This window comes from Anomalospiza imberbis, chromosome 5 (assembly GCF_031753505.1).
Source record: "Anomalospiza imberbis isolate Cuckoo-Finch-1a 21T00152 chromosome 5, ASM3175350v1, whole genome shotgun sequence".
NCBI classification, from domain to species: Eukaryota; Metazoa; Chordata; class Aves; order Passeriformes; family Viduidae; genus Anomalospiza; species Anomalospiza imberbis.
Genome location: NC_089685.1, coordinates 22403419 through 22428667, shown reverse-complemented (window position 1 = coordinate 22428667; position 25249 = coordinate 22403419). Strand labels below are relative to the sequence as shown.

The following is a 25249-nucleotide window of genomic DNA, read 5'->3' as shown; positions in this document are numbered from 1 at the left end:
TGCATCGGCTCTTCATGGGAGCATGTCTATTAGGGGGATACTTACCCTGTGTGGCAGATGGGCATTATCCTGGTTCCTCCAGAAGGCTATTAATTTTGGCACCATCCAAACCAACTTCTGAAGCTACTACTGTCCATTCTTTGACTCAAAATGGCTTCAGCTGTTGTGACATGACTTACAGAACCTCATTAAGCTGGAATCAAAGAATCAACTCACATGCCAAAATATGAATGACACAATGGTCTTGGGTCAATAGCTTATCTCTGTCATAAAATGTTATAGTGAAAAAAATTAAGACAACTTGGGATTTCGTAGTCATCCTAAGTATGTCCAAATTTGCTTTGATTCCCTGTGTCTCTAGTGTGTTTGAATAAAATGGAGGTGTTTATCTCTAAGCCGGAGCATTAGTTAGTCAGAGTCCTCTCAGTCCACTCAGTAAAGTGAATGGAGAAAAGTAATCCTTCAAGGAGTGAGCTGGAGAACCTTACAGATGCCATCACAACATTACAGAAAACAGCTCTTTTTTAAGTCAATAGCAGCCCTATCCTTCTCCTTCTCAAAGATCAGAGATAAGGATCACTTTTTAAACCAGAATTATGGTTTAGGTGAAAATGGTAAAAAAGAATTCACTGACCTTGTACTCTGCCTTTCCGTAGTTTTTGCAAACTGTCTTGCAGCTTTAGAAAAGACCTGTGAGGTTCCTGCATACTGTCTGTGAAAAGGGACTCTTGTAATAAAGATACTACAGAAAGAAGGCTCTATGCCGGTAACACCAGTTCCTGTAACCAGGAACGGAAGCAGTTCTTCCTATGAAGTGGCTGAATATTTTGTTCTCAAGCCAGCAAAGTACTAATATGAGTGCTCATTCTTAATCATGTGATCCTAAAGCAGGAAAATGTGAATGGGAAACCATGTCCATTTCCCTAATGATGGAAGCAGAAGCTGATATAAATGAATACATAGTTTGAGCTTTGTATTGCTAAAAATATCATGTCTTTATAAACCAGAACTGATAACCAGTGACTGATAACCAGTTAATTGTGAACTCCAAGTGCTGAATTCCAGCTCCTTTTTCAGTTGAAGCTACATAATATCTGAGTTGGTTCTAAAATAGTAGTAACAGCAAATAGAGAACTTGACAATCTTTCAATCATTCCAATAAAACTTCATTGCAACAAGTATAGTGCAGCTGATAAAGTTAGGAGTTCTATTTTCATTTCATAGAAAAAAGATTTTTGCTTTTTTGTGTTTGGGTGTTTTTAAACACATGAAACCTAAAGTGGAGCAGAATTCCTAGGCCAGATGAACTCCTACTTTAGAGTTTGTAATTTCTTATCCCATTGGAGACTTTTTTACTTAAACCACTAATTGAACTCACATCAATCAGTACATAAAGGATTTGACTTTGCATCTCCTACATCTCAGTATTTCTCATGAGAATTACAGCATCATCAGATTGTAGAATTTGGAAGAGAGCTTTAAGATTTGGAAGTGACCTCTAAGTCACGTTCAGCTATCAACCTAGCATCACCACTGTTCACCAATAAATCATGCCTTCCAGGCCATATGCACATATTTCTTTGAACACTTACAGGGATGATGACACCATCACTTTCCTGGGCACCCTGCTCCAATGCTTGACAACTCCTTCTGTGAAGAAATTTTTCCTATTGCCTGATTTAAACCTCCCCTAGTGCAAATTGAGGCCATTTCCATTAGGGTCTTAAACATTACAGAGATGTTTCAATTGTATCCTACTGGACTTAAATCTGGCATATCAATTCCCAAGATATTTACTAATCAGCCTTCCCTGACTAAGCTAGAGGAATTCCCACTCCTAACTTGAAAATCAGCACCATCAGGTTTCCTATGAGTGTGAGAATGAAAAGTTGCACCATTGGAAGCCCTTGGGGCACTTTTGGCCTGCAGCAGTTGCCTCAGGAAGGATGGCTGAGGGAGATGGTCTATTTTAACCCAGAATGCACACGGTTTCAATGAGAGTTTGTAGCAGCTTTCCTGTGCAAGAGGAGGTTGACAAGAGACAGCCAGGCTCTTTATGGAAGAGGTTCACAGCAGAATAAAAGGTGATGGTCATGAATCAAAACATGCAGTTTCTGGCTGAGAGTAAGTAAGGGAATGTTTATTTGTGATTCAGGCTGCATGGTGGGGCTGGGCAGGTTCCATTCTTGGAGGTCTTCAAGAGCAGAATAGCAAAGCAATCTGGACAACCTGGTCTGATTTAATAGCTGAGTCTGCATGGAGCAGGATATTAGATTAGAGAACTCTTGAGGTTCTTTCCAAGTGGAATGATTTTGTGACTCAGTGATTCTGTGAACTGCATGGAAGAAAATGCACATTTTGAGTTTGTTTTGCAACCCTCAAGTGTACTCTTTGACTGTTACAAATTGTTATGATATGAAAGATTCCAAGCTATATGTGTTTGCTTATATTAATTATTAGAAGTGCCTTTTTGATTAGATTCTATGATTTGATATTTGAAGTACATTATATAACTTATAAATTATGAAGAGTGTTACAACTGTAACATATAAAACACAGATGAGCATACCACAGTGTTGCAGGATAGGCTGCAGTCGAGGCAGCCATAATACACAAAGTATCACCATACAATATCAGAAGGCTTTCAGCATCCACCCATACAGACTAACACCAAACCATGTCAGATGGCTTCAGGTGTCTGCCCATACAGAGCAACATCCCATCACTCCAGAAATCTGCAACTATCTGCCCTTCTTGTTCTTTAGCCCAACATTTATACCCCTGATGTTCATGCATTGCACCTGTGTGCCCTCTGTTCCCTTTGGTGGTTGCTCAGTGCACCTGGGCGCTCCATGGCTCACTGCTGTCAATGCTGCTCACCTGCTTCTCACAGCTGTGCCCACTGGGGATGAGGCTCAGCTGCAGCCCACTCCCAGTTTCCACAAACTGTGTGCCTACACCACAGCCTCAAGGCAACCCATTTCTTGCTTTATAAGCCAGAAATACTTGTGGAAGTATAATAGTATTCCAGAGTGCTACACTGTGCAAACAGATCTCTACTATTAGTTGACAGATGTGGAGCAAAAATATGTGGTTAGACAACCCCTTAAACACTGCACCTGTGGGTTTTGCAGGTAGCAAGTTATTCCCGATAAAATAATGATAAACTATGATCAGCTTGCTTCTACTTTGTCATTTTTCTGACAGCGTATCATGATTTGACATGGTATTTTTTTTTATACCATTATATCTGTGTGAGGAAAGCTTCAGATTAATGACCTTGTACCTCAGAAAAGAAGGACAAACAGACCTGAAGAGCTCCTCTGTTGGAAAAAAAAAAACCACATATATGAGTTGTATCTAGTAGGGTGCAAACATGAGTATTCAGGGAACTTGCACTTTAGCTTCTGGTGTGTGTGACATTCTATATAAAGCATGGTGGAACAATAGAAATTAATTTTGTAACTTGCTGTATTTGCTGTGGAGAGGTACTTGTTAGTCTTGCGGACCTTAGAAATAATTGCACTCAATAGCTGATACTGAGGTTAATCAGAAGACAGGGAAAAAAAAATATCTTGGGAAATGTCCAAGTTCTTGTAAAAACTGGTTATGAGTAGCATACTGCCAGGGGACCATCAGCACTCAAATAATTATAGCACAGCTTTTGTTTGGCTTTAACTCACTAACTAACTTCACTGCTTCAGTCAATTGCTGGAGGGTGAGAAAGGCAGAATAGGACTGAGAGAGCTTTTTTTGCTTTACATGAAATGCCTTACAGCACATTCAAGTCGCATTTAATCATTGAACCATTGAGGTAGGAAAAGATCTCCAAGATCATCAATTCCAACCTTCATTTACACGAACCTTCACTTTTGCATTCTGATACAATGAAGAGGTTTATGTTGTTTTACCAAGAGGAAATGGGATCATCCCTAAGCCATTGAACTTGGCAGTGTGAAGGCCACCTGGAGCTTCTGCATGTCTGGGATTTCATGGCTGCCTTGAGGTCATTTGTTGGACCTTTCCATTCCCCAGTATGCTAGATGATGAAGTTCATCAGCCTAGAAGGAGCTTATTTAATCCCCACAATCACTATGTGGTATTCTATTAAAATCAGTCTTTGTATGGACATTTTGTAGTGCAAAACAGTAAGCTAGATTTTATCTACTACATGTTTTCTTTGAAGTTCACTCTTTAGTATGAAAATAGTAATGCAGTGCTTTCAGACTAGCAGCCAATCTTGAGCTGTTTCCTTCTATGTTTTTCTTTCAACACTGTAGTGTACTAGGTTTATTTTTGTAAAATAGAGGAATTTCAAAATATTTCCAAATATTTTTAGCAGTTGAAAGCAATTATTTAGGTGATTCTATTCAACTACCATAATACAGCACATCTAGACAGTCATGCGTCCTAAGAAAACAATTTATTGTTTGTATAAAACCCATATCCTTCTCTTTCACTTTTCATCTTTCCCTTTTCTGACCTTCCCTCAAGCTTTCTTACTGTCTTTTCTCATGCTGGTAGTATAAAAAAATAATTGGAAAAAGACAAGAAGTTCTCAAACATCAATACTTTTCTATAAGTATCCTCCTCTGATTCAGTCATGCAGAAATGCCATTTTTATGAGAGAAAGGGTTATTAACAGATTAGTGGGTGGATCAGCACAGCAAAATTATTCCACATCTGTGTAATCCCATAAAAAAAAAAAAAGACTGTAAAATCTATACAGTATCTACAGTATCTACTGCTGTCAGATTGTCAGATGATAAAAAGGCTGTAAAAATGATGTGGAAGGAAGTAAAATGAAGTAAAAGCAAGATGGCAACATCCTTGCACTAATACTTAATTTAACTTTTCTTAAATTAATATAATGTATCTAATATAGATTACAGTTTACAGTATATAATGGAACCTAATATATGCTATATACACTTTATACACTGTAATCTGATACTTGTTGGAATAGATCAGTTCCATTATCTCAGTCCTTTTGTTGCTAGTAAATCCTCTAAGTCTGATTCAAACTGGAAATATTTTTGTTTTCTGCAACAGCCTAGTCTTCTGCAGGGCCACAGTCTCAAAGTCCACAGTAAGTTCATGCAGCTCCTTGCCACATGGAAGAGAGCTGGCACTGGAGTAAAATTTGGTCTGTGTGATTGGTTCAAAATTTTTACGGCTTTTTTGTAGAGCCTTTTCTACTGCTGGGAAGACACTGCATAAAATTATTGTTTGAGATAGCCATTATCTTACTGAGGAAAAGTAGGAAGATGAAAAATAGATGGTTAAAATCTAAGAGTATAGGCAGGTCCAGGGCAATGCATCGGCTAGACTGTTTGTCTAAGGCAAAAATATTGAAACTATGATATTCAATCCATTATTTTAGAGCTGCTCAGGAAGCATTTCTTGTAATTAAATAATCCTTTCAATCAGAAAACAATGTGAGTCATAATGTGTGAGGTTTTGTGACAGGATGTGAATGTATGCATGACAACTCTGCTGAAGGAAAAACTTGTTCCACATCTCCAGGAAGCTGAATTTACAATAATTAATTGTATTAGTAGACACAAGAAAGTTAAACACTAAACACCTCACAGGCTGACTCAAAATACTTACGAAAGGTGGAGGAGTCCACAGCTCTACAGAGAATTATTTCTTTGAAGTGATGAATCTCGGTGAGTGAGTTTCACCTGGGCTGGGAACATTGCCCAGATCCAAGTGTAACCTCTATTCTTATGAGAAAAACAGTAGTTAATATGTTTCTAACATCTCAGTGGAAACAAACTGAGTCACTTTGATCCAGTTATGTTTGTTGTGCTACACTGACTGCATTATCTGTGTCCTCTTGGCTCCCCAGACCTGAAGTAAATCACAGAAATCTTCCAGATGTCTCCCTATAAAGGAGAGTGAATTTCTATATTAAAGTATTTGTATAGGTCAGGGGAAATTCTGTGTCCAATAAGATGTAATTAACTGCCTAATACCTTGTTGACAGAGCCTAAATTTTGATTTGTAAGGTTTTTTTTTTAATTTCTATTTCTACTGTGTCCCATCTCTGTGCTAATGTGATCTCCATATTTAGCAAAGCAAGACTTCAGCTCAGCATCACTTACCATGCCTTGTGCAATGGAATAAATATAGTCATTAAGCACATAATTTGGTTTTCAGAAGTAGTCGGTTTTTTTGAGGGAGGTCTTGTTCAACTACTGTCTGCTTGATTACTTTAGCTGAATGAAAAGTACTTGTAGTAAATTACTGCAAGAATGCTGTTGGAGAAAACACGGCAAATTCTAACTTCAGCCTGCTTATTTGGCACTAACTGCATGCAATCTGTTTCTGTCCATGTGTGAGAGCTACCTGCATGCAGTCTGTTGTTCAGTGAGCCATCAAGCTGTAAGCTTGCATTCAGTCTGCTGTCCACCAGAAGGCAAACCTTTAATCAGTATCTTTAAAAGAGATCAGGGTTAGTAAAAATCCAGTATATTCACCTCTGTGATTATAACAGCCAGTGTGCTGCAAATTCATTAGAGTCAATTTCAAACCCATTATAGTTTAGAAAATAAATCCCTACTTGGCTAGTTTTTTAGGTGTTCTAGGAAAACAAACTTACCCATCTTGCTTCTGTGTCCCAGCTGTGTATACTAAATGAGTATCTGGTAATATGTGAAATATAGTGCTGGTCACAGCTATTAGACATCAATGAAAATACTCTAACTCAAAGGCCCTTTTGAATGAAATACATAATGACTTTTGAAGTCAAATCAGTCCTTCATTATATTATTTTTTTTATGGTAAGCCGCAGTGTGGTATAAGGGAAGCCTAAATGATAACCAGATACTGTCTGTAAATATATTTATCTTTTCTGTTTTGATACAGTCTCTGTTATGAGTGTTTTCAAGAAACTTTAGTCTCAAATGATGTTGACTTAATTCCTTTCAAGTAATTTTATTTTTACCAAAGCTTTAAACTGAAGAGAAAGAAAAGAGAAAAAAAACCCATCACTTCTTTAATCTTCCCATCTTCTGACTCTCTTTGAAACATAAAGTCATAGTTATGTTTTCTGTACTACCATGGGCTTATACAGCACATTCTGAATATAAGTAGCTGCAGCTGGAGTTATGGATAGTGTTGGATGGAGACCTATCCATGCACTGCCCATGTGTCCCAGACATTTGCACAGATACTTTCTCTAGTGTCATTTATACATTCTTAGTTTTAGCCCTCAAATTTGTTGTATAGGCAACATTGCCTAAACTTTACGTCAGTAACAGATTTTTCATTATGTATTTACTGGTTAAAGTTAGGAAGATTTGTGTAAATGCTCTCTATCTAAAAATACACTACCTCAAGGTCTCTTGACTAACTTAAGCAAACAGTCTAATGTTTTAATAAGAGAAGGGTCTGATCTTTGGCCAGAAAGCCTCAGAGATTGATTCTTTATCAGAGATGGGTTCTTTATTGAAGGTCACTTTAAAAAACAGAGCCAAATAAAGAAGAGTAAAGCAGCTGCTTGCAAGATTGCCAGGCACTATCATCTGGCTCCTACTGAGCTGCTGGGAAAGCTCAAGAGGTCGGGATCACCCCTGCCTAGAGTGAGGTCATTGCAATTAGCACATACCTATTTCAGGTGCCTCTCTTCTTGGCGCCTTTCGGATGAGAAGCAGTAGTGGATGAGATGGCCTTCCACAGAAAAAATGTCCACAGGCTCAAGTGTGACCCAATGGGGGCCTTGTGTCCCCCTGACTGTGTGTATACAGTTGGGTGATATTTTTCAGTTCATGCTTGACCAGACAAACCATTTGGAACATTCTCACTGGTGAGCAAGAGTAGGTCCTTTCACCAGCAATATTGCTGTCTGAAGTGGAGGGTGTTTGGCTCTTGGGAATTGAGTCAAATGCATCAAGTGTTCAACATGACTGCTCTGAGCATCTGACCCTGTGTGTTCCCTGGGGCGTCATTAGAGACAGGCAGCATCAGAGCCCATGGCTTCTCTGCAAACACGTGTCAGTGTAGATGTGTAAAGGGAAATTCCTCCCGTTGCCCACACATACAAGCATAGTTTCCTTTAGAGTGAAGCTTCCATGCTTATGTAGACTCTGTCTTTACACAAAAGGGAGGAACTCGCAGGTTTTTTTGACATTGTCTGGGAAAACATTTTCAGAATTCTTCTACCTGGTGTTTCTGAGCCTGTATAAATGGCTTTCTCAATATTCCCCAGACCATGTGTGGCTGTGATGTGTATTCCAATACATACCATACCATGGAGAACTGAATTTCTGTATAAAGCAGTGTGTGAAGCAATTCCTTAAACAAAAAATATTTTTATTTGCCCATTATGTACATTACGTACTGAAATCTTGTTTTCAGTCTATCCATGGCTCACTAATATCTTTTCAGCCCTTTAGGGCCCTTAAAGCTCAGTTTAGAAAAATTAGAGTAAGAAGAAATACTGATGTTCCTTTTTTTGTTTTTGTTTTGTTTTGTTTTGTCACATAAAGGAAGCAAAAGAAACAGAATCAGTGCACCTATTGAACTGATTTTACAGAATTCCATTCTTTTGCATCCTGTCTGGCAGTCACCAGGCTTGCTATTCATGATTAATATTTTGCTGAAAAAATCAATGTTACATTCCTTTTCTGATGTTCAGGTAATATCAAGGAGAATCCAGGGCAATCAGTTGGATACACAGAAAGATTTGGGATCCTGAGGTCTAGGGAAACAGAACATGTCCAAGCAGTGTAACCAGGCTCATTATGTACTGTGGAGGGAGTGTTGGTGAGATAAAGCTTGCAGAGAAAGGTTTAATGTTTTTTCTAGTAGAACATTGGATATAAATGGGGGGAAGAAAAAACACACACACAAAAAAAATGTTTGGGTACAACCCTTTGATAAACCTGAAACAGAAGAGTTCCATTTGTAAATCTTGAGAAGATTCTCTACATGCCAGCACAGTGATTAGGGAGTCAGATATATTCCCCCACAGATAGTGATATGGAAAGGAAAGTACCTTAGATTTACATTTCTATGGGAATTATACATCCAGTCTTAGGTTACAAGAGAACCTCCACTTTGAGGAGGTCCTGCACTTTTTTTTTGCCACATGATCTCTCAGGGATCTAAGCACCTACTTCAGTCAGTCCTTTCTCACACAGCAGTTATCAGGGACCTAATGGTGCTCCCTCCCTCTGGTTTCAGCCTATGTTTCTTATACACACCTAGTCACACCCACACAGTGGGTTCAAGGCTCTTTACAAGTCAGCATTTAATTGTGTGTACAAAGCAAATGCAACCAGCTTCCTTGTGAGAGTCTGAGACAAAACTGACCAGAATATCCTGTAGCCCCCTGACTGGAGGGAAAACATTGGGAGCTTGAACTGAAGTCTCTGCTGCCAGTCAGTTCAAAGGGAAACTTTAAACTGTGCTTTCTACATCACAGGGAAATATTCTACTAGGGAAATACCAATTCACGCTTTATGCACTGCACACTCCCAGTAACATGTCCTGAGAACACCTATTAGATCAAGCATTGTTGGCAAAGGGATTTTTAACTCTGTTAGTGTTGAAGGGACTGACTTACATATCTCTGTGAGTTGTGGGCAGCTTTGCCTATGCTCAAGACAAGAAAATTAGGCACTTAAGAGGATGGTGGTAACTGAATGAGAGTTTTGAGATGATACATTACAAGGGTGAATAGTCTTGGATGGAGCTCCAAGATACAGAAAAAAGAGACATAGTTGTGAATTGGATGCAAACATCCTAAATCTCTCCTTTGAATCCTAACCTTAGTGTGCTCCAGGCCCTAAATTTAAAAAAAAAAAAAAAAAATTAATAAATATACTTCACCATCTAAAGGATTTGGTGCTGGAAATGAGAAGTACTTTTGTTACAGTATATTCTGAAACACTGAGTTCATATCTTCATAGTTATATCTTCTCAGTAAGCCTTGCTTAATGTGAAAGCAGCTTCAGCAGTAGTGTTGGCAGATGTATAGCTCACTGGACCAAGTCCTAGGCTAATATGTTTTTTTGATGCATTGCATTCATTGTCAGAGTATTTAAACTTTAGAAATCATGAAGGAACAGTAATGCTTTTCAACTCATTCTTTCTCTCATCCCTTTTCATACTTTCTGATTGTAGTGATAAATTTTCAGTCTGAGAAGTTCTGCTGTGTTTGTCATGGCTGTGACATAAAGGTCTTAGCCTAAAATCAAAGGGACAAGTCTAGAGCTCAAGTGCTTCTTCTTGCACTTAGGAGGCTTAGAGTATAGATTTTTCTGCAGTGTGATCTGAGAGTGCCATATACCCTGAGCATGGGAGGGTAAAGATAAATGTTCCTTATAAAACGCCACAAGGCTGTAGGATTTCCCAGGTAGTATTGAACATTTTTTACCTAATTACCAGGGAAAAAGTCAGGGTCACCGCAGGACTTTATTGAAAGAACCATAAATACACAGTAATTCCTTTGGTTATCACTTAAAACATTTACTTTTTGCACTGTCAAAGCACATGGTTTTCTCAAGCTATTCCCCATTTTCAGATAGTGGACTTGGCAAAATTCAAGTCATTTCACATTCAGAGCTTGCACTTAAAAAGATAGATGCAGAGAAGAAGACAAAACCGGAATCAAAAATTGATGCAGCTCTTAAAGTCTCCAGATCAACAGATCAAATGCCTCTCTTTATCCATTATTCCTTGTTCCTGTTTTATCTTCCTTTTTAAGGAGGAGGAAGTACTAAATTCTTTTAATTCCTCTTCTTTCTTGCTTTGTGTACTTTGTTTATAAAGCATACAAGCTGGAAATCATCACTGTTCCTGCTTGGGAAAAATATCATTAGCTTCATGAGCAAAACATGTTCGCAAAGAAAGCACTTGAAAAATCCATGCAGATGTTAACTACAAATACTAAAAAAAAACCCCAAACAACCCCTCTGTATTCATAATTCAGTACATTTTGAAACATTTTCTGAAACTGAAGTTTCTAGTATTCTGTTCTTAATGGAGTTGGAGCTGGATTTCACATTTAGTTGTCTTAGTTCAACTAATTCTGCTGGATCTCTGAGCTGTTCAGCATGATAATTCACAAGACTTTGCTAGATTAAGAGTCATGCTTTTTAGGTCTCATTTGAATAATTTTGTTCTGTGGCTCACAAATGCAGCACTTTAAACTGTTTGGGAGCAGGAAGGCAGATAGGGTCTAACTTATGTGTATATAAAATGGAATTGAATCAGAATCCTTCATCGATTAAAAGGATTCTTTTATATTCCCCATGCACATAAAAGATACTGAACTAGTGTTATGAAACGTGTAATATTTTCTTGAAACAGTTTTGTAGCTTTCTTTGAGGTTAGCATTCTTAATGCAGAGAAAACACTGCATTTGCTGTAGTGTCAGGATGAAATTTATTTGTCCATATAAACAGTAATGCTTTAAGTATTTGTGAAAAGGCATCTACTGGGATTTTCAAAATTTCTTTAGCAGTTAGTAAAGATACTCTGTAGTTATGACAATCTCCATTCACTGGTAAAAGCATGTGACATTATTCTCAAAGAAATTTTATATGCAGAAATTTGGGACTAAGAAAAATCATGCAATTTAGGGTATGCTTCTATTCTTAAGAAACAATAATATTAATTATAGTAATAACATGCATAGCACAATTAAGAACTTAAAAGCAATTTAGACTGATGGCTGTACTTTATTCACATATCGAACTGTTCTCTGATGCCCTGACAACATGACCAGTATCTCAGCTTTTTTTATCATTCCCAATCTCCTACTGATATCTGTGTGCTGCATTTTTCCACCCAGGTGTGCCCAGACTCCTTTTCTAAAGTGTTTTTATGGCCTCTACTAGGTCTGTGTGGAAATTAACATCTCATAGTCTTTTAGTATGTTATTTGTGACAGTCTCTGGGGTCATTGGGGAATTATTACCCCATATTTGCAGATACAACTTATTAGGTTCCTTAAAAAATACGGTGGTGATATAAAATACAGTTTCTTTGCTTTAAAACATAGCTGTAGTACAAAGACACATTACTCCATCAGTTCATCTCATTAATACTATATTCTCTGTTTAATGGCTTTGTTTGTCATTTGATGTAGACAATGTCTTTATGTATGTCTTAGACAGTGCTTGATGGCTAATTATAGTCATTGTTTCCCATCCAACAGCAGTAGAGAACTGAAATTTCTTGGACGAATGCCTCTCCTTATGACAGGTCTCTAGACTTATTGTGCACACACACAAGATTCAGTTCAATCTAGTCAATTTAAGTGTTGAACCGAACTGGCCTGAACTTCTGGATCTTTAGCGGTTCATCTATCACAGAATAATGCAGCTGGACAGAGGAAGACAGTTGAATAAAGGACAGTATGCTAATTGTTCCTTCATTTTTTCCTGCCATATTAAGAAAGTTGATAGAGTGTAGCTAATTTATCTGCGCACAACTTATTCCTTTGCAATAAGATACAGTTTCCCTACTTCATGGGCTCACTCTTTGACTAATTTTATTAGAAGTCCTTCCATAGCATAATTTGTAATCACTTTTCATTCAGTTTTAGTTATGTGTGAAATAGTAGAAAAAGATGGACTAAAGAGATATGAAAGGATTTCATGAGAAGCTCAGGTCAGCTTAAATAGAACTAGATCCAATAAACTTAAGTCAGTGAGCCTACAAAGACCAACAGAAAAGTGTTCTAAATTAGCTTTTTCACATAAAGCTTTATTCTGCCATGTCTAAAGTGCAGTCACAAGGAGTGAGACAGCCCTGGCATAACCATGAGAGGAGGCAGGGCTGCAGTGCCTGGAGGAGGTGGCTGCATGACCTGCCAGGTTGATGGGCAGTGCTGGCCAAGAGACCACAGGGTCAGAGCTGACAGGTGGAGGGGTCTCACATCTTCTTTACCAAGAACACTCAGTGGGGTTTCTCTCATCCACTAGTTCTCAGCCATGCATGGGTTCTGGATGTTAAAAAGATGCAGGATTTTGGCTACATATTAGTTGTATGCAACACTAAAATGAATTCCTGTAATCTTAGTTATATTTGTCTTGTTATTTAGTTTAAATAACAAGAGATACATTGATCCTTTATTAGACTGGTAGGGGTAGTCTTCAGTGATTTGGGCTGGGTACAATTTCAGAAATGAGTACTGAAACAGAAATTGCCTGTTTTTCAGCGTTGAGCCCACCACTCCCATTGATTGTTAGGGTTTTTCACATAAGTGCAAGAAGGACTTTTACTGAGTAGCTGACTGTAGAGCCTGTATACAGGCATTCTGGGAGGGAGTTTCCAAAGCAGTCAATTCATTAACATAAGTCTACTTCCACCAAAAATTATGTGTTTAGCCACAGCTGTGAATCAACAGTTGGATTATTCCATAAAAATACTGAAAAGCCTTCCTTTCTATTTAAAAATGCCTTCTTGAGCTGATAGGTAGCAGCAGGTGTAGATGTTAAAAGTAACTTTAACCAGTAAAAAGTAACTGTAACCAGTGCTCTGTCGCTGCTGGAGCACCAACAGTTAAAATGAACACAGATGGACATTTTTTCCCTAAGGAAAGGTTTCTTACCTTCTTTTCTTTTATTGCAGTTTCAGAGTAATCATTTTTCATTAAGGTGAATGTGGTGAAAAAGGTACCACAGCAATTAAAAATCCATTAATTGTTAAATCAGATTTCTTAATCTGAACCATTACTCCAATGGTCTTCACTGTATGACATTCATCCCATGACATCAGCTGCATGAGTGTGGGTCAGCTTTATAATGATTTGTTCATCTCTCTGTCTCTACCTGTGAAATTTTAAAAATTGTTATGATTTTTTTTTTACTGTTTATATATGCCCGAGTAAAACTATGTATATATATGTATACATATAAGTACATAATTGAGAGGAAATATAGTTATTGGTTATTGAAAGGTGAACTAAACAAACAAAATTCTTATTAAATTAGGCACCCAGACTATAAATAAATGAAGTGCCATGAACTAATAGCCCCAAATATTTTGAAGGTAATAATTGAGAAAACTCAGTGAAGTAACAGGCTTGAAAATCTGTTTCATCTCTTTAAGACTAAAACATTATGAAGAATCAGGTTCACTACAGTGTGATCTGAAAGAGACAAGGAAATTGTCATTTCACATAGTAGATGGACTCCAGAAATGTTCACTCTCTAAGTATCTACTGATGTTGATTAAAAGCTATGTAGATGTACAGAAGAAAGATTTATTCCTCTTTTATTTGCTAGTGTCCAGAAAATCTTCCATAAAGATAAAAGGAAGTTTACTAGCGAAAAGCCACACCAATTTTATAGTCAATCCTTAAAGTGCACTAAAGTACGTAATGCAAGGGAATTTTTCTTTTGATTCTAATCCAGAAATTACAAGAGCCTTTTTATGTCTCCTTTCTAAAAATGAAGGTTTGCAGGAAGAACAGACACAGAGCAACAACTATCATTTAAGTTTACATGTCTGGCTCTCATCTTTGCCATGAGTATCTTTTGTAAACATACTTAAGATCACAAGATGTTTCATCTTTGGGCAAGGAAAGAAGGATGTCATGTCACTGCAGCACCTGAAGAAAACAGTAAAAAATCTACATGCATTTAGAAAAACCCTCAGTGTGTCATATATTTATGAAGCTGCAGTAAATCTGTAGCTGCCACAGATTCATTTTGCATATTATATTAAATATGTCAATGATGGTAAAGGATTGGTCTTCTACAAAGGTAAAAATGAAACAAATAAGTCTTGTTCAGGGATTCACAATCTCTCATGACATGACAGTTTAGATGTGAATTACATATTAAATGCAAGCAGTGTCCTTTACTTTGAAAACACAACAAAGTCAAAGGGAATCAGTTACATAGTTCCCTGCATGTTGGTTGTAATTAGCAAAAAAACAGCCACAAAAAATTGTTGTTAATGGTATTCCCAAATAAATGTGATTAAAATAAAATTTTGTTTGCTTAAACTCATACCCTGAGCAGAATGAACAAGAAAATCCCCATTATTTTATGGTCTTATGTTGAGGGCAATGGCAGCACATTCAGGAATTTGGGACTCTCCTGTGAAGTCCTGTGCAAATTGTCCTGTGCAAGGTAGGAACTTTCTGATATTAATGTTAGTTGAAGTTATACTGTCAAATAGCTGTACAGTGTGTCCAGACCCAGAGACTCTAAAAGACAGTTTAATACTAGAAGATACTGTGCCATTCATTTTGTCATGACAGCTTTCCCTAGTTAGAGAGATTAAGTAGAGAACAGGACAACCCACACGTAACCACTGTTTTGTTGATTATTTATGCACAGATATTACCATAAACCTCTGAAGTCACTGGAAAGTTTTTTTTTTTTCACCATCATGGACTTTAATGAGATCAGAATATTTGTGAGACAACTATTTCATCTTGCCTCTTGATTGCATAATCAAGAACCGCCAATATTTACCAAATTCCAAGATGTGTTCATATTGCTATGTGCAGTAGCACATATTTTACTAACCATCAGTACCTTGATTCTATTAGGACTTAACTGTCCTTTGCTCATTGGTGCAATTTAGGCACAGCGTCCTAGATGTAGCAAAATTTCATGACAACAGTGAATGATACTATGTAACAGTTGTGAAATTAATTTTAGTACCATTTCAGATATTAGATTTCTTTTTTCCCTTTAAGCACCTGTGTCTCCTGAAGCTATTTTAGGGCATTTAATCACAGAAATGAATCCCATATGACTACAAATAGGCATACAAAATTCCTAAGGGCAAATAGGTAGAGATTATATAATGTGTAGAGACAACGTGATGTTACATGAAAGGTATGTATGTTTGACTTAATAAATTTTATTATATCTTCAGCAAATGTAGTATCTTATATGTTTACTGTGGATTGGGATAATTTATTGCAAAATCTTTGTCTGAATGGTAAAAGGATTCTAAATTTCATATTAAACTATATATTGAAGAGCTAAGGATGAACTAATTGCAGAACTACTCCAAATAACTTTTTTACTCTTGAAGAGGATTTCAAGGTGATATGGATGGGCACAGTGCTGTCATTTCCCCAGATTCTATTTATTTCAGGACTGTGGTTCCAAAATTTGCCCAGAGGAGTCCTGTGGCTTGCAGCCTCTCTCTCATGAATACCTCTCAGCAATTTCACAGACAGTGTTTAAGACCTGTGAAGCTGGAGACACAAAAGGTTTGTACTTTATCCCCCTTTTTTTCTGAAAATTAACTCATGCACCTCATCAAATAAAAACTAGAAACAATGTTAACTCTTTGCTATGGACATGCACTAACCTACACACAATAAATTGAACTAATCATTCCAAATTTGTGGCAGCCAAATTATATACCAATCCTGCAATGAAGAATGGCAAATGGCAAATTCCCTGCTAAAGCACTAATATTTCTTAAATAAGTTAAATTTTCAGAGAAGCCAAGCAATGTCATTTCCCCTCAGAAGATAACTCAAAAATTCTGCAGAAGTAGGTGGCATAAATTGTCCTTGAGCTATGTACAGAAGCTGAGATGGAGCAGCGAAAAAGATATAACCTTACTTCTTCTGACATTAATGGTAAAATTTAGAAGGCTGCTTTATAGTTCAGTACAACCAGGATTTCATTACTCATTTCTAATTGTTTGATGCAGAGCAGAGACAGTAATTCAGGGTCCGACCAAAGACAGAAGTGACTTCCTCCTCTTCTAGTCACCATGGCACTTCTTTAGAGGAATCTCAACACCTTACCAAAGATACATTTAATTTATACAATTTCTCTCTCTCTCTCTCTCTGTCCCTCTTATAATCAATAAATGCAAATTGGAATATACAACAGAGGAAGTGTCTTTCCTTCGTGTTTACATCACAGAATGAAATTATGATTTATCTACCAAAAAATCTTTTTTCTTTCAGAAGTTCTCCTTTGATTCACATCCAGTTTGAACCAGGCTATTGTATCAAAATTAGCTTATTGTTCAATATTGTTGCATTACCAATAATACAGAAGTCAGCAAACATTAACTGTGTGTTTGGCTTCTCAGAGGGAAAGAGAGGAAGAGAACTAAAAGAGAACATGAGAGCCCAGCTTGTGGTAAATTCCTGCAGATGAATCAGGTTACTGCAATCTGTAGAAATGTGGTTTGTAGCAATAACAAAATCTGGTGTGTAAGACATCACGGATTCACTTCTAATTCTCTGTTGCTGTGATGCATATGTTTTAATTATATCCCACTTTCCATTCTTCCTACAACTGTATCCAGTTTAAAATAATTCTGTGTGATCTCTCTCTGCATTCAACAGCTGTCTGGATTTGGGTCCAGCAGAGACATAAATTGATGTCCAACCAAATGAATGTGTCCGTTGGTTACAAGGAGTAAATCTCAGTTTGGACATAAGTCCATAGGCCTAAGGCTGTTTATTCTGTAGCAAGTCATGTCCTTTTAAAAATAGTTTTCACTTTTGTTTTTTTCATCAATACAGCTAGAACAAAAAGGAAAATACTTCCATAGCCTATTCACAGAGAAAAAGCTTTTTGAAGATCTTAGGGTACCAAATAAACACCAATACAAAAGTAAAGCAGTCATAAATCAACAAATTAGAATCCATGTAGGTTAAATATTTAGATTTTGAATTACCAAGCTAGAATAGTATTTTCTCTTTACAATGATAGTTGCTTGGCACTATAGAAAAACCTTGATTTTAAATTTGAAAGCAAAATATGTTTAATTGTGGCTATGGCAATGTAAAAGGATAAATAAAAATAAAAGACTCTGAAAGAAAAAGACTCTGAAAAAAAAAATTTGAAACAATCAAATTAAGTGTATAGCTGTTATTGGTTAAAACTTTCAGTTTTAGGCTAATATTTTTTAAATGGAAAGTAAACAATCCTAACTAATTATTTTGCAAGTATATTTCTTTTCATGCCATTTTATGAGAACAGTTTTAGGGAGTACTGGCAATGTTTAATGTCGTATCTTAAGAAGATTTATGTATGCAACTGATAACTACTCTAATGAGCCAAAAATCCAGCTTTCACTCTTCCTGTGGAAACCTCCTACTTAAAGGTTTTCATAAAAGTTTGATTATGCCAATTTTTAATTTGTGAAGAAACTAACAGTGTGTCTCTCTTGCTGTCATTCACTTAATTATTGGTAAACTTGCCCATGCCTGATAGAGCCAGTGCAAAATGCTTTTGCCTGAAGCACCACAAAATGCTGCCTGATTGAAATGGTGCTGAAAGCTGCATTGTGTGCTGCTAATTTATGTAAGTGAGGAAAGAGCAACTTAAAATTGCTATAGAATATAAATCTAATTTCCAAACTAATGTTGTTTGCAATTTTTCACTGTTGTCTTCTTTTTTATGAAATTAATTTTATCTTTTAACACAATCCTATTTTTGAAGGTTAAGAATGCATTGACCAACTGCTGGGAAATTGCAACAGGAAAAGTTCATAACAGTTGGATTTAAAGTGTATAAATTTACATTCATCATTAAAAAATCTATGTAAATATAAAACCAGGAATTATTCTGTTAGCATTAAATGCTAGAGCTTCCTAAAAATATGAATTTATCTCCATATATCCGTATTCTCAAATCTTTTTACATTTGCTGCTAACCTTTAGCATGTGCCAAAAACTGATCTATGTTTTTCGTTAATATACCTAGGGAGCTATTGAACATAAACCAAGCTATTCAAAAGAGGCTTTTTAAAAGTTACTTATCACTTTCAGTTGCCAAAGTTTAAACTTTTATTGTTCAGATATTTTGGCTCCTCAATATTCATTTTATACAGTTCCACTTTTCTAGTTTATTACCTTAAACCAAATCAGTTCGTAAAAGTATGGGATGTTTAAAAGAAAATTCCATAAGATGAGGGATCTCATATATTTTAGACATTGCCAGAACTTTTATATATTTGGGTTGAAAGAAAAATTACACATCAGAAAAAAAATACTGAGTTTTCATATAATTTTAAAATATAGATCACTACCTAAAACATCTCTCAGATCATTTATTAAGACCTCTACAGCAGTGGCAGGGTCTGAGTCCAGACTTCAAACCAACCAACTATTCTGTCCCTGCTCTATTAGTCAAAAGATTCAAAGCAGTAAAAGGTCTTGGCATGGCACCTATTGCTGGGTTATCGGAGACCTGGCACTATTCGATTTCTTCATGAGACTGCTGTGAAGCTGGGAATGACCATTTAGTCATGGGTTGAAAAGTGGGAGCACACAGCAAGATCCACAAGTGGCAATAGAAATCCTGGAGGAATACTTAGAAATCTCAAAGTATTCCTGGCCCCAGTGGTGGCCAGGAGACTGCAGCCTGGAACAAGGGTCCTCAAAGCCGAGGGAGGGTCACCATGAGTAAGGGACTCACAACAGTCAGCACTGGGAAGCCACAGTAAGAGAAATTGCTTAAATTCAGCCTCTAGTGTCCCAGCTGAGGAGGGTATTCATTTGGAAGAGAACTCCCTGCTCTAGAACTTGATTATCCACTTTGTATCTTCAGATAATGATTCACTTTAACCTTTGATAAAAATTCTGCATAGGATCTCTCTTAGGGACCAAAGTTCAGGTCTCTTTTTCACAGAAAAATTACCAGGTTCCAAGTATGCTCTTTTCCTGTCCTAATGCATTTTGAACTTTAAAGTGGTCCTTAACTGAGTGGGGAATATTTGCCCTAAGAGCTGCATGATTAGGATGCAGAAAATGCAAGTTTGAAAATCCTCTGAGCAAGAAGCATGGGGTTTTTCTCTCTTCCTGCTTGCACCATCCCACCATGGTCCTGAGTGTCCCTCCTTCCTCTGTCCATGCTGTGAACTGGACTGCTGTCCAGCACAGCCTCCATGAGGCACCCATGCGCATGGGAGCAGGGGAAGCTTGGTTATGCTCACTGAACCACAGTTCAGTGTGCTCAAAGCCATTGTCCAGGGTTTTGGTTAGGTTCAGTCTGCTATAATTTTCTCCAAATCAACTACAAGTGCATCTGAGGGTGGTGTGTGTTCTGCACAGCTCAGAAGTAGGGGCATCTGTGCAGGGCACACAGAAACTGGTATTGCATGGTTGTGGCACTGTGGGATGTATTTGAGCTTTAGATGCAGCCGTGCGGGCTCCCATACAAAAAAAAAATCTTGATGATTTTATTTAGAAGGACTTCTTTATCTGCTAAGATGACTCACCCTGCTACTTAGCAAAACATAGTCACTTGGACTTTTGCCTAAATGGAAACACGAGCTGCCTCCCTGGAAATTCTCTTGCTCTTGAGGTAACAGCTGACTCTCCCAAGGCCGTGGGGATCCTTCAGGGTTTCTTCACTCAGCCTTTCCCTCAGTCCCTGACCAGGTGAAATGTCAAAAGGCAGCCTTGGGTTTTTTTGCTGTGGCTTTCTGTGAAGCAGCAATCCATCAGACACAGCTGGCTGAGCTGCTGCCTGGTGGCAGTGGTGGGGACTGACTCTAAGGACAGGTCAGATCTCCAAGTATTTGATTTTGGGGCTTTTTTCTGGGCTGTAGTGACAAATCCATCTGTGGTAGAATGGCCCAATAGCACTGACACAAGGACCTTAGGCCTCTGCACTCTTCTTTGTGCAATGCCTTTAATACAAACAAAAAAAATGTTTTGCTGGCAGTGACATAGACACTGGAAGATACTGTCAGCACTGTGTAGTTATAAGATCTAGAAAAATAGTTTATTTTGTTCATTTAAATACAAAGGCAACTCTAAAGTTTTCTGTCTTCCTTCAGAAATTAAATCTGACAGGCTTCCAGTAAGATTTTGCAAAGGAATAGTTTTAGAAACCCAAAATAACAAAACCATTTAACTTTAGATAAGGGATTTCTAAAACCCACTGATCACTTTGTGCTCCTATTCTTCAAAATCATTTTTGTAAATAAGATGAGGCTCTAATAAATCACATATGTTATTCATTTCACTTTACTGTCATCTTCTGAAATGTATTTGTGTATTCTGGGACAGTCCTCTGAATTCTCACAAATTAGAGAAAAAATAGTGTATTGGAAGGAAAGTCTTAATCTTGCTTCATTTTTATATCAATTGCTCTCAACCATACACCCAACCTTTAGATGTTTCATTGTAGATGACAATTAATCTTCAGACATGTCTGAATGTGAATATTTTCTTTTTGCATTCAACCTCCTTACCCATTTTCTCTTTCTCATATCCTTTCTGTTGAGAAAGGACAAGCTGCTACAGTAAAGGCGACATGGAGTCAGAAATGAACCCAAAAATGGCTGTCAAATTTGAGCATTTGCATTTCCTTTCAGGGCAAGGAAAAAACTCCTACCCTAACTAAATGAAAAGGGCATAACACAGTGACAGGAAATAGTCTCTTCAAAGGGTTGGAGGGCATTTAATTTAGGGGAAACTCCCTTATGAGTTTTTTTTACTCATACATGAGTAAAATACTCAAATAAATCTTACTTCCTGTGTAATAAAACTACTCAGAAGAATACAGAGGAGGTGCTGACGTTCATTGCTGTTTTCCAGGGCAATGGATTGTCCCTTGCCTCAGCTGCTCTGACAACAGGACCTGCGACTGGAGAGCAATAACGTGGCAGCCCCACGGCTGCCGATACTCTGTGCTGGCCAAGCCCGAGCTCCAGCGCTGCGTGGAGGGCAGAAGGGTATGTACCAGGCTTCACATTTTAATTCATTCTTATTTACCTGGAAGATTTCAAAATATTTTTAAGATTGATATGTGACAAAAATACCTTTTCAGCTAGAGAAATATTTGGGTGAAAAGTTCACAGGGATGAAAACCAACCTTAGTCCTAATTTAGCCTCATATGCAGACACAGTTGCCTGCTGCTGTTTCACAGAGGATCTTCGGTCACACCACTGGAGTTTCAAGACATATGTGTGTGTGATTACCAGTCAGACCTGCAGTGAGTACACAAGGACAGCAAATGGAGGAGGAATTAGCATTGTTGTCACAGTTTTGTCTCACATAAAAGTTGGTTTTCTTCTGCTGCATACCTAATGCATGGCATTGCTTGGGCACACTAATCTTACCAAGTCTTCTTGCACATTCTTTTCTTTTAGTGAAGCTTCTAAAGTGATTGCTTGGAAATACAAGGTCTCCTTAATAAGCATGCTATGACTGTTATACTGTTGAGAGAGCTCTGATCTGAGGCTCAGGTACCTTACTGAGGATACAAGTATCCAGAAAGTAAGTAATTAATTGTTATAAAGCTCTTTAAAATGTATTGCCTAGGTAAGAAAATAGTTACTAAAAGTGGAATTTTGATAAAATTTAAGAGCATCTCCTTTTAGACATATACAAAACCAATTAACATTTTCTCCTTCATTTCTGAGAAATTTCTTGCCCTGCACAAGGTACTTTATTGCCATTTTGCTTTATTTCTGCCTGTGATTTTCCCTGTTACTGCAGAGCTCTGGGTTACTCCTAGAATATTTTTCTAAAAATATATTGCTTGTTATGACAGAGGAGAAGTTCAATTTGCTCCTTATGTACAAAACAAACTCTTCTGGATTCACCACAGAAAAAAAATATTCAAGAATTTAATTGCTTTGCTTTGGTCTTTAATTTCCACGGACATCAGGCTGCTTTGACAAGCAACCTTCCTTTGGTCAGGCAATCAAAGGACAGCAGAGGAACAATATGCCTCTATGGAAGTGGATTGCCAGGGTATTGCTGAGAGGATTTGCTGACATTTCCACATCCCAAATCTGACCACTCATATTGATGAGTGTCAAAAACAGGACAGCATTTGTAAATGGTTTATTAAAACCAAGTAAATGAAGTGAGTGTCTGTGAAGCTTAATTTCTTAATTCAAATTTCTTGATGTTCTAACTCTCTGACATCACTGATCTATTCCAGTGTCAGATGACAGCCAGATCCTAAGTGAGCTACATTAACACCTTGAGAGAAATCTCTGTAACTAATAGCACTTTTTTCCCATTCTGCATCTTTTACAGAAGGTCCTGACACTGTCCAATAACCTTTGCTGCTCTGTAGAAATCTGCTGAATTACCTCTGTTACCTTTGCACGGATGTATATTTAATTGGTTTATTCTTTTAAAGTCATCACTCCAAAGCATGTTCCCCTTTTAGTATATTTCTTCTATCTCTTTCTCTCAGATGTTATTTTTGTCTTAACTTCATAGTGATTTTAGTTTTTTTCTGAAATTCACAGTACAGAAAGCCTGTTGGAATGAGTCCAGAGGAGGGCCTGTGGATCCCTGGGCTGGGGCACCTCTCCTATGAAGACAGGCTCTGAGAGTTGGGGCTATTTTGTCTGGAGTAGAGAAGGCTCTGGAGAGACTTTAGAGCAGCCTAAAGTATCTGAAGGGAATCTAGTAGAGAGATGGAGAGGGACATTTTTTACAAGGGCATGTAGTGATAGGACAAGGGGGATGGCCTTGAGCTGAAAGAAGGTTGGTTTAGATATGAAGAAGAAATTCTTTAAGGATTTTGAGGCTCTGGCAGAGGTTGCCCAGAGAAGCTGTGAACTTGCCATCCTTAGATCCAGGCTGGATGGGGTTCTAAGCAACCTGGACTACTGAAAGGTTCCCTGCACATGTCAGCGAGTTGAAACTAGATGATCTTTAAGCCTCCTTCCAACCCAAACTATTCCATGATTCTATGATCATGCTAAGACATAAACAGCATAAATCTGTGATTACATATTTAATTTAAATAGAAGGTGTTAATCCCTATACCATTGTCAGATTTCAACTTTGTTAGCTGGAGACTGTTTTCATGTGCTTCTCTATTAGTTTTATAAGGGAGAAAAAAAAGTTTAAGAAACCTACTTATATTTCTATTTTGAATGAATGTGAAGGGAAACATGCAACGATTAACCACTGCTGTGCTGTGTTCCTGACTAGTGTTTGCTTCAGCAAGTGATGAATTAAGATGTAAAGTGAATGCTCTTTTTGACTGAAATGCAGCACATGAAAGAACAACTGTGTCTTTAAGTGCAACCCACCAACCCTTCTATTTTTCTTGTGTTTCATGGAACAATGGTAAAAGGCAGCAGATATCTCTTGGTCGCTAGTTTCTCGTATTCATTTGCCAGTGTTTCTGAAATGTATTTATGGTCACCCAAACAGAACACTTCTTTTCTACCTGCATCATAATTAAGCCTTCAAAAATGCTTTCTAATTTCCTTTCTAACTCCAGGGTGCTTTTATTTCTTATTTTAAATTGATTTGTTTTCCAAAGCTCATCTGAGCTTTATAATCTTTCTCTGTAACCAAAATCCATTTCCTTGGCTATGAGTTCCAATTGATTTCACATCATCATTAACTGCTGTTTTAGTTTGTGTGCATATAAAACTGTTTGGGCTAAGTTGTTTCTGTGTGTTTTGATTTAACCTGGCAGGCAGCTGTACAGCACACAGGCGTTCACTCACTTGCCCACAGGGATAAGGGATACAATCAGAAAATAGATAAAACTTTTGGGTTCAGAAAAAGACAGTTTTAGTAGAATGGAAGAGGAAGGGAAAATAGTAATAATAATAATAATAATAATAATAATAATAATAATAATAATAATAATAAATACGCAAAGTAATGCACAATGCAATTTCTCAGCACCCACTGACTGATGCCCATTCCATCCCAGAGCACAGTTGCTGCCCCCCAGCCAATTCCCCCCAGCTTTATTGTTTAGCATGATGCCATATGGTTTGAAATACCCCTTTGGCCAGTTGGGGTCAGCTATCCTGGCTGTGTCCACTGTCCACTCCCAGCTTCTTCTGCCATCCTCCTCTCTGGCAGGGAAGAATGGGAAGCTGAAAAGTCCCTGACTTTGTGTAAGTGCTGCTCAGCAGCACAAAACCCTCAGTGTGTTACCAACACTATTCTTATCCTGAATCCAAACCACAGCACTGTACTAGCTACTAGGAAGAAAATTAATTCTATCCCACCCAAAACCAGGACACTTGGTTTCATAAAAACATAAGACCACCTGTTGTGAAACAATAACACTCAAGCTGGTGGAGACATGAGAAAATATGTACATGCACAGAAACAGTTTTTTTGAGGCCTTATTTTGCTTTATGATGTGTTAGCAAGTATAGTCAGTCATATGTTTGTATTTCATACATAGTAAACAGGAAAATGTTGAAGTGCTGAGGTTAAGGTTGTTCCGGCTGAGTAGATTTTTTTTCAGTCCACTTTTAATATCAGCAGTCTTTTTTTCTCTTCCACTTTAAGGGTAGTGAGATGCTGACTGTCTCATTCTTAGGAACTCCATATATA

The 25249-nt window shown here is 37.5% G+C and overlaps 1 protein-coding gene across 2 annotated transcripts in view; it reads left to right on the top strand.

Moving 5' to 3' along the window:
* The window catches only part of CPED1 (cadherin like and PC-esterase domain containing 1), a 140701-nt gene that overhangs the window by 103854 nt on the left and 11598 nt on the right, over window positions 1–25249 (top strand). For both annotated transcript variants that reach the window (XM_068189884.1, XM_068189883.1), the window contains 2 exons: window positions 16080–16197; window positions 21508–21644. In XM_068189884.1, coding sequence (XP_068045985.1) covers window positions 16080–16197; window positions 21508–21644 — 255 coding nt within the window. The remainder of the gene's footprint in view (window positions 1–16079; window positions 16198–21507; window positions 21645–25249) is intronic.